Source organism: Misgurnus anguillicaudatus, chromosome 5, assembly GCF_027580225.2.
Source record: "Misgurnus anguillicaudatus chromosome 5, ASM2758022v2, whole genome shotgun sequence".
In the NCBI taxonomy this organism is placed as follows: Eukaryota; Metazoa; Chordata; class Actinopteri; order Cypriniformes; family Cobitidae; genus Misgurnus; species Misgurnus anguillicaudatus.
The window spans coordinates 12,350,416-12,360,479 of NC_073341.2; the positions used below are offsets into that span (position 1 = coordinate 12,350,416).

Consider the following 10,064-nt stretch of genomic DNA (forward strand, 5'->3'; position numbering starts at 1 on the left):
CGTAATCACTTTTATCTTTGTTAATTAGTGATTGTTTCTTAAAAGTCATCATTAAAATGTAATAAAAACAATGCAAAACAGGTATAAACATAAAATTGCATACAGGTAAGAGGTAAGAAATAATCATATCTTAGGGTTTGACTTTACAAAAGCTCAGTGACAAATAGGTCCTGTTTTGTAGTTGTTGGTGTCTTTTGTTTTAAGAATGAAGAGTCATGAAAATCCTAATACTTATACATATATAATAAAGAGTAACATAATTTAAAAATAATTTAGGATTTTCATTGACTAAATAAAGCTCATTAAAAATAATTTAAAATATGAAGAGTTTCGTTGCAAAACGAGATAAATCCATTTTTTAACAATTTTGTCAAAACATGTTTATTATTATGTTATCATGTTATTATTTTGTTTTATGGTGCTACTTAGCTGTATTTTTTAGTTATAAAGGTTTTAAATCAAAACAAACCAACTGCAGTTGCATTGAAATTAATTGGAATGCACAACCAAAAAACGCGATTTCTGAACAATTAAAAAAACGGTGGATATCTCGTTTTGCAACGAAACTCTTCATATTACTAATAAGTTTCACGTAACACTTACAGTATAACACATTTAATCTGTATTAATTGATAGGTTATTACTAACTTTACTACAAAAACACCGTGTTTTCTTTTCTTTTTTTTCTCTTTCCATGAATTACTATTTTAATTATTATTATTCTGTCTAATTTGTTTACGTATTTAACTTAAAACTGAATGTTTTTCAACCAATAGTTGGAATTGCTTATCTTAGTTTGATGAGTATTGTAAAACGAGTATTGTAAAACGTGTTGACATAACTTGTTGTTATGCTTTTTTTTGTTCAAAATTGAAATAATGTATAAAAACTGTAAATATGTCTGTTCATTTCATATACTGTGGCATTGTGCTCCACAATTTTATTTTATTTTAGTTTAGTTTATGGCCATAAATAAAAATAAATTATATGGCTATATCTCTCTTTAATATGCACACACTATAATAATAATAAAATAATAAATCAATTTTAAAATTGCACATACCATTTTCAAATGGAATTTAATTGATAAATCCTGTTTAGAGACTGTAAAGCATCCTGAAGCATGCTTTAAAATGCCTGTTGTGAGTTAGAATAAGTGATGATGGGACGCACCACTGGGAGGGGTCATTATAAGATAAGAACAAGCTTCTCTCCGCACCTTCAACCAGTGTCTAAGCAGCAGGAAGGGAAAGATAAAGGTCACTCGACATTTAGTGCTGCTTCTACGAGGAGTTATGATTCACCATTCAAGTTGAACATTCGACTCAAAACGTCTACCGAAATCTAACAAGTTCACTGATGTTGCTTTGAATTGGGCAAGGTGAAACGGATAGCATTTCTTTCACTTCATCCACTCAGATCGAGCTGCGATGCTTCCGAGTCCTGTGACTTCAACTCCATTTTCGGTAAAGGACATCCTGAAGTTGGAACAGCAACATGCTCTTAACCCAAATGGATTCATGGGTCCTCAGCAGGACACTGTGCCTCTGCAGTCGCTTCAGCTTCAGTGTATGCATAGTACATTAAGCCGGAGTCTGGATCTCATCTACAGTCCAGAGAAACACAGTGTAATTGCTGGGGAACAGGTGAAATGTGCCTTGAGTTCAGATGACTTTGACATCGTCGGAGATTCCTGCAGTTCTCCAACAGAAGAGGAGATGGATCCCAACGAAGACACAAGTGAGTAAAATATGCACAGTATAATTTGATGCTTAACTGATATATTGGTTACTTGCTGCTTTAATATTGGCTCTTTAATAAGAAAGTTTTAGCTTACATTTATTTAGGTAGCCCTAAAATTTTATCCGCGCAAAATAACAAGCAGGGGTCAGAATTATGAGAGTCTGCATCTGCGCAATAACCACTATAAAATTAAAGAAAGTTAATTGATTTTTAAAATAATGCGCATTTTCAACAATCAGACAGCGTTCATATATATATATATATATATATATATATATATATATATATATATATATATATATATATATATATATATATATATATATATATATATATATATATATATATATATATATATATATATATATATATATATATATATAGGTTCCTAAAGGTCATTTTCGTGCTGTATATGTTGAACCTTTCACAATAAAATTTCTGGTGCACAAAAGGATATTTGTAATGGAATTTTTTTTCTCAAAGTAGTAAAGTATGTTTCTTCTAACTGAATGTTCTTTTTATTCAATGGAAACCCTTTCTAGCACCTTTATTTTTAAGACTATATAATAGTGGTGAATTAACTTGTTCAATGGCATAAAAATAGATAATAACGATGCTGGATATTTGAAGAGTTTCGTTGCAAAACGAGATAAATGCGTTATTAACATTTTTGTCAAAACATGTATTATTATGTTATCATGTTATTATTTTGTTTTATGATGCTACTTAGCTGTATTTTTAAGTTATGAAGGTTTAAATCAAAACAAACCAACTGCTGTTGAATTGATATTAATTGGAATGCACAACGAGATTTCTGAAAAATAAAAAACGGAGTTATCTCGTTTTGCAACTAAACTCTTCATTTGTTAAACTTTTTTAAATTTGCATACAATGTGGACATCAGTAAGTTTATTATATTTATTTTTTCAGGTATATGTCACTTCGACGACTCAATTTGTAATAGTCAAAAAGATGAATCACCGAGGGAGAAACCAAAGCAGAGGTTACGCAGAAAACCCCGAGTTCTCTTCTCTCAAAGTCAAGTGTTTGAGTTGGAAAGACGCTTCAAGCAGCAGAGATACCTTTCAGCGCCCGAGCGAGATCACCTGGCTCATGTTTTAAAGCTCACCCCCACCCAGGTCAAAATATGGTTCCAGAACCGGAGGTACAAGTGTAAAAGACAGCGACAGGATAAATCGCTCGAGCTTGCCGGCCCAAGGAGGGTGGCTGTGCCCGTGCTGGTGCGAGATGGAAAACCGTGTCATGGGACTCCTTATAATGTCACTGTAGGATCCTATCCATACAATAACTATTATAACAGTTATGGAAATAACCCATATCACTGTAACTTCACTTCTGTGCCTTCGTTTGCCAACACAAGCCAAATACCCAATCACTTTGTGGATATGAATTTGACGTCGGGAAGTGTTGATGGGATTCGAACTTGGTGACATCAATCCCAAAAGAGAACATTTTTGGAATAAGACAATATTTCTTGATGGCACTGCTGAAAACACGTTGAAAATCTTGTCATAAACTGTTTGTGATTAAATATATATATTTTTTGTGGTTTTATATTCATGCTTTTCACCAAATAAAGACTATATTTAACAAAATTTAGCTCGATACGGCTGTTTGTACGAAAATCAATTTACAGATATTTCAGAAACAGTGAACAACATATCGTGAAAATATGTGTAAAGTGCCAACATTAAGGAATATTAAAGGAAAATAGGGAAAAGGTAAGTTTACATCTAACAACGTTTGTTTTTATTAGGACTGCTATCTGAAAATTTGATTTTATCATTAACAATATATTTCTTTACATGGTTAATGAGTTAAACCAAACCCTTCACAATTTGTTTTTCTTCATTATTTTAAATACTCAATTTTCGAGTAGACTGAAAGTAGATCAATTCAAAAGTGTCGATGAAGAAACTTAGCATTCGATGTTTAGCAACTATTGTGTGATTTTACTAAAAACTTTAAAGCAAAAAGCTAACTCTGAGTTTTCAAGTTGATCTGGATTATTAACAGTAAGATAAATCCATTTCTAAAACATAAGATCCAATAAATTAGATTTTACGCAACGTTGATAAGCATTCGATTCTTTTGGTTGATCATGGAGCAATAAATCAAATTAATAAAGATTTTCAGCGTGTTGGTGTCGCAGAAATGGTTTAACTTTATCAATATTAGCTGCAGCTGCACTGAAAAAAAATATTCTTTTAATTTACTCAATTTTTAAGGTAAGTGGTCGCAATCAATTTATTTAAAGCTACATTTAAAAATATAGAAATACAAAACAAAAAAAAAACTTTGTTTGAATGTATCTTAAATAAATTGATTGCAACCACAAAAAATTGAGCAAATCGAATGAATCTTTTTTTTTCAGTGTGACTTCGTCCTCAGCGTACAAATAAAAATAGGCTACTGTTGTATTTTTAGATCGATTCAGTCATATGAAATTATTGGGCCGATACATTATGACATAAAGCACATTTTAAGCATGGCCCCTAACCTATAAATGAAAACTTTTTCATTTTAATCCAGATGTTTTTAACAAAAATGTCCCTTAGAATCTGTTGTAACTTTTTAATGTGAAAATGTGTGCGTGTGTGAAATTACATTTAACTAATTTGTATGAAACACTCTTGGGGTTAAAGTAAGTTTACTGTGCCCTATAATATCGTAAACCAAACAAATTGAATTATCTCCTAATCTTAACGCTTTCCAATGAGCTTGTCATTACATCCACATTAGCTAAAAAGATAAAACAATAGAAACGGGGTGATAAGTCAGAGTCTCTATCCAGGACGGAGGACTGAGAGTAAACAGAAACGCAGACAAGCCGGCACTCTTTCACTCTTGTCTCCTGATCTGTCAGGGAAACGATTAAAATCAAATGAAAGCTATGATGGGATCTGATAAACAGGCCCTATGGGATAATATTTACAAATATGGCAGCTTATGGATCACGAATAAGAAACGCAAATTATGCCCATATAATGTGTTTTAGCTTATTGTATGATCGATGCCTTTAAAGATGTTTTATAACATAGGCAAACATATTTAACACAGCTTTTCTGATGCACAACATTCAAAATCTAAACACAAATCCTTGTTATAATTAATGAAAGGGTGTCAACCATCAGTTTTATAGGGTGGAAATTGGGGGGCAGGCAGATGGTGTCAGGGGGGCCCCAGTTTTATAACATTTGATAAAATACATTAATTTATTATAAATTCTGTCTAATCAAATCTCAGAAAAATATAGCAACCAACAGCACTACAATGTATAAATTAATATTTTTGTTTAATTTTAATTCAAAGTTTGAGTTTGTTTTATGTCATGAATTATCCCTCGAAGAGATGCACCCCGTTGAAAAGTTTGAGAACCACTGTTATAATGTAACAGGTTAAACATTGCGAGAGTGCAAAATCAGCATTAAATTCTATGAAAAGCAATCAAGTTTCACTGACAGAGTGATGTGTGGGAGGGGGGCAACTTAAGTGTTATCTTAATGGACAATTTATTTCCTGTTTAAGACTAGAAGCAAGGCAGAGATAGAAAACACTCTCAAGAGTCTCGTCAGCACTGAGCTCAGATAAGGAAAGAGTATGTGGCTTGGAGCAGTATTTAGCCGGTTGATATACGTAGCTAAGAGCAGTATTTAGCAGCAGGCAGACACAGTGGAGACTATGGCCACTTCAGCAGATCAAATAAGTTTGTGTGTGTGAGACTGTGTCCACAAGCATGCAGATACATGCATATGGATACATATGAAGATGTAAACAACATACTCACTGTCAAAATAAAGGTACAAAACACTACCTTTTTTGTCGCTGGGGTTGTACCTTAAGGTTCCATTTTGTATGCAGGTACATACAAGGATCTATCGTGTACCTTTAACTGGGTACAGTTGGGTACAGTTAACTGTTTTGTACCCCTAAAATTTAACTGGTACAAAATTTTTCCTTAAGGTACAGTTAGGTCCTTATGGTATAATATTGTACCCCAAAAAATACAACATTTCAATGTGTCGTATACCCATAAAGATACCAAAATGATCCTTTGAGGATGCCACCCTGGTGAAAGAAAGGTACAGTTTTGTATCTTTTTTCTGACAGTGCAGTATGTGTATGTGTATGTGTATGTGTATGTGTATGTGTATGTGTATGTGTATGTGTATGTGTATGTGTATGTGTATGTGTATGTGTATGTGTATGTACAGGTCTGACTGTACTTGAGGCCCAAATCTACGAATGTTGTCACAAACATAGTGAAACGCTGAAATCTGACTTGGGGCACATTTTAAGTGGTTCTCGTTATTTAAACAGATCATAAACTGTCCAAATCAAGTTTTGCCAAACTTGTTTTACTAAAGCTTGTTTTGCAAGTTTGCTAATTAATGTCAACAAGTTTGTGTTAGGGGTTTCACTCTTAAAAACTAAGGTACTTAAAAGGTTCTTCACAGCGATGCCATAGAAAAATCAACTGTTTTTGGTTCCTTTCAGTCAAAGGAACTTTAAAGAACCATTTCTTTCTGAAATGGCATCATGAAGCACCTTTATTTTTAAGATTGTAAGTTAAGGGAGAGAAAATTTAATTACAGTCTGGTAATTCATCAAACTCTGCATTGTAAAAAATGTTAATTTACCCAACATTGAATTTGTACTTCACAACATGCAAAATGTATTTTCAGCACATTTTTCAAATGCTAACACAGTGTATTCAAAATTGTTAAAAATACATTCAAAACAGAATGATGACAAATTCCAAGCATTTATGGAGTATTTCCTTTAAATATTGTCAATTTTATAGCCGAAAATTGAGCTGTAAAATAATCATTATAGGCTCATTTCAATTTTAGCTGAAATTCCAGTCTCATTACCATGATTACGTAAAATGGATAGTTTTGAACTGAATTTGATGGCAAATATGGTTCAGAGAAGTTCTTTTCAAGATGCATCCCAGAGATTTTTTTCCTCTTTTTTCACATTTTGGCCGTAATTTTCAAGTACTATATTCAGCACTTGAAAGTAAAAGATAGACATTTTGATTAATTTCTGAAAATTCTTGTTAGAAATGCTTTCAATAAAGTGAAAAGGTGTTACAGTATTCTATATAAAGAACTGATTTATTTGGAAAATCATTCAAACTTTACAAAAGAAAAGTTCATCAATTATGTAATGCTTCCTGTTGTGTGTTGTGAATGAAATGTGTTTTCTGAATGTGAATTGTTGCTCTGAGTGAGTTTTATAGATAAAATTAACTGACTGTGTGAAGAGTTTTGAAAATGTGGTTTTGGTATTGAACAATGCTTGTTAGCAACTGAAAAAAAAACTGTAAAGTAGCATAAATATATTTTTTTACAGTATGTGCTGTTTTTCAACTCAGGGTTTGGGTAAATATCGACAAACTCAAAGTTGGGTTAAATTAACCTAGAAAATGGCCCAGAGTTGGAACAACCCAGCATAGGTTAAAGGGATAGTTCACTTTAAAATGAAAATTCTGTCATCATTTACGCAACATGATCTCACAAATTTCCGTGGCATAGTCACGGAATTCTTTGCTAATGTTTTTGTGGTATTCTCACGGATCTCCGCATATTTCCATGGCCCTGCCACGGCATTCTCAACTGCTTTTTCCTATTTTCAAACCATTGTCACTTCGGTTTAGGCTTAGATTTGGTGTTTGCGTTAGTATGTCACTTTGAGTATTTGTTTATGCTATTTCTTCTGATTTATTCTTTTATATTTTCTAAACTTTAATCAATTGTCGCCTGGCGTTGGGGTTAGAGTTGGGTTTGGGTAGGGAGGTCATTTTATGTAAATCTAACCATAAACCGAAGCGACAATGGTAAGACAATAGGACAAAACAGTTGAGTAACCAATCCGTGAGAATGCCACGGAAAAGAAAGTCCTTGGCAGGGCCACGGAAATATGCGGAGATCCGTCCTCATGTTGTTTTAAACATGTATGAATTTCTTTTTTCTGATGAACACAAAAGAAGATATTTTGAGAAATGATGGTAAACACACAGCAGTAAGTGACCATTGACTTCCATAGTAGAAATAAAAAAATATGATGGAATTTAATGGGTACCATTAACTGTGTGCTTACCATCATTTATCAAAATATTTTCTTCATCATTTATCACAATACTTCCAAAATATTTCTTCCCTACTATGGAAGTCAATGCTCACTTACTGCTGTGTGTTTACCATCATTTCTCAAAATATCTTCTTTTGTGTTCATCAGAAAAAAGAAATTCATACAGGTTTAAAACAACATGAGGATGAGTAAATGATGACAGAACTTTCATTTTATAGTGAACTATCCCTTTAATCCATATTTTACCCAACCATGGGTTGAAACAGCCAGATCTCACGAGAATTTGTATATTTTACAAGTTGGCTAAATCGTATCAATTCATACAAAGTTAATCATGCAAAATTGTACGAGGATTATCAAAAAAACTGCTCCTAACCCATACGTCACAGTGGCAAAGGCAAATCATGTATAAATAAGCCACCTTATAAAATTCGTACAAATTGCCATGAGATAGTGTTGGTTGTAACAATGGATGTGTGTGTGTGTGCGTGCGTGCGTGCGTGCGTGCGTGCGTGTGCGTGCGTGTGTGTGTCGGAAGCATTGGCACAAGGCAGCTACAGGAAGAGATCTCATCAGAGAGTCACTCAGTCTGCCAATGACAGACAGGGTTAAGACACATGAGGCCTGGATCTTCACTTCTCTCTTGTCACACTGAAAGAGACACCAAAAAAACTTGTTCCACTGTTCTGACGGAAGAGAGAACTGGCCAGGAGGCCAAAAGGTTAAGCTTGCTTCATTCCATATGATTATATATGAAATGGTGAAACCCTAAATGGAGTTTCCTAATAGAAGATCTCTTATATATATCCCTATATATCCTGTAAGTTACTGTAACAAAACTCATACAAAAAACTAAAATAAAGTAAAACAAATTAAGTTACAAATTGATTGAAAGATGTTAACAGGAATTTTGTGCTAATTGTTTCATTTTTTGTTTGTTTTTTGCTTATACAGTATTCTTGCCATTTTTATAGTTTATTTGCCCTGTCACATTTTCAGAAATTCACGAAAGCTAGTAAAACCGAGCTGAATTTAACTGAAATGTTGAATTTAGGGTGAGCGCAGAACAGCATTAAGTTGTTGAATCACTAACAAAAGGAATGTTAAAAACAACTATAGGCCTCTGAAGCTATTGCTTGAACAAGTTGGAGCACACAAAGACTGGCAGTATTTAAACAGACGACCCGTGTAACCATGGAAAATTCAGTCTTCTCTACAGATCATCAGCATTTATCTAAGAGACTGTGAGGACGCTCATTGTGCTTTTATTACATCTAAGGAGATGTTTTGGACATTTTGTCTGCATAAAGAGTAGACATCTATAGAAATATTCTCATGCTCCTAAACAATGCTTACGCCACACATCTGTCCACACTTAAAAGATGTCACTCAACTGCCTCCGTATATAAACACACTCAAGTCCACTGGCAAGACATATACTCAAACTGAGTGAAATACAGGAGAAACTGCATTTTAAGAACATCAATGTCAAAATATGTCAAAATTCAAGATGTCTTGAATGTGTCCTAACAATGATTGTTTATGCAATAATGAAAAGATAAACTATTACAGATATATTAAGAAGCAATCCATTAATCGAAATGTTAAATATAAGTATACGACCTGTAGTAAAAATGTTATTCATCTGCAACAAAACCTTTTTTTTTTTAGAAAATATATCTCAAAATGTTTTGTGTAATATTTTGTACTTTAGTCTCATTTATTGTTAACTGCAGAATATATTCACACAATGCCTTTAAAGGGGACATTTCACAAGACTTTTTAAAGATGTCAAATTAATCTTTGGTGTCCACAGAGTACATATGTGAAGATTTAGCTCAAAATACCCCACAGATAATTTATTATAACATGTTAAAATTGTCAATCAGAAATGTGTCAAATTGCCAATTTAAAAGGCAGTGCTGTGGTTGGATAGTGCAGATTAAGGGGCAGTATTATCCCCTTCTGACATCACAAGGGGAGTCAAATGTCAATTACCTATTTTTCACATGCTTGCAGAGAATGGTTTACCCAAACTAAGTTACTGGGTTGATCTTTTTCACACTTTCTAGGTTGAAAGAAGTACTGGAAACCCAATTATAGCACTTAAACAAGGAAAAAGTAGATTATCATGATATGCCCCCTTTAAAGTGATAACATGTAAAGTTTATTTTTTTGCTGTTTTCTATAGGCTATCATCTTAC

The 10,064-nt window shown here is 33.2% G+C and overlaps 1 protein-coding gene across 1 annotated transcript; it reads left to right on the forward strand.

The window, feature by feature from the left end:
- Nucleotides 1-1,350: 1,350 nt before the first annotated feature.
- nkx2.7 (NK2 transcription factor related 7) lies at nt 1,351-3,252 on the forward strand. Its single transcript, XM_055167555.2, has 2 exons — nt 1,351-1,740; nt 2,674-3,252. Exons 1-2 carry the CDS (start codon nt 1,431-1,433, stop codon nt 3,192-3,194), a joined length of 831 nt encoding a protein of 276 aa, XP_055023530.1. The 5' UTR covers nt 1,351-1,430; the 3' UTR covers nt 3,195-3,252.
- The last annotated feature ends 6,812 nt before the right edge of the window (nt 3,253-10,064 follow it).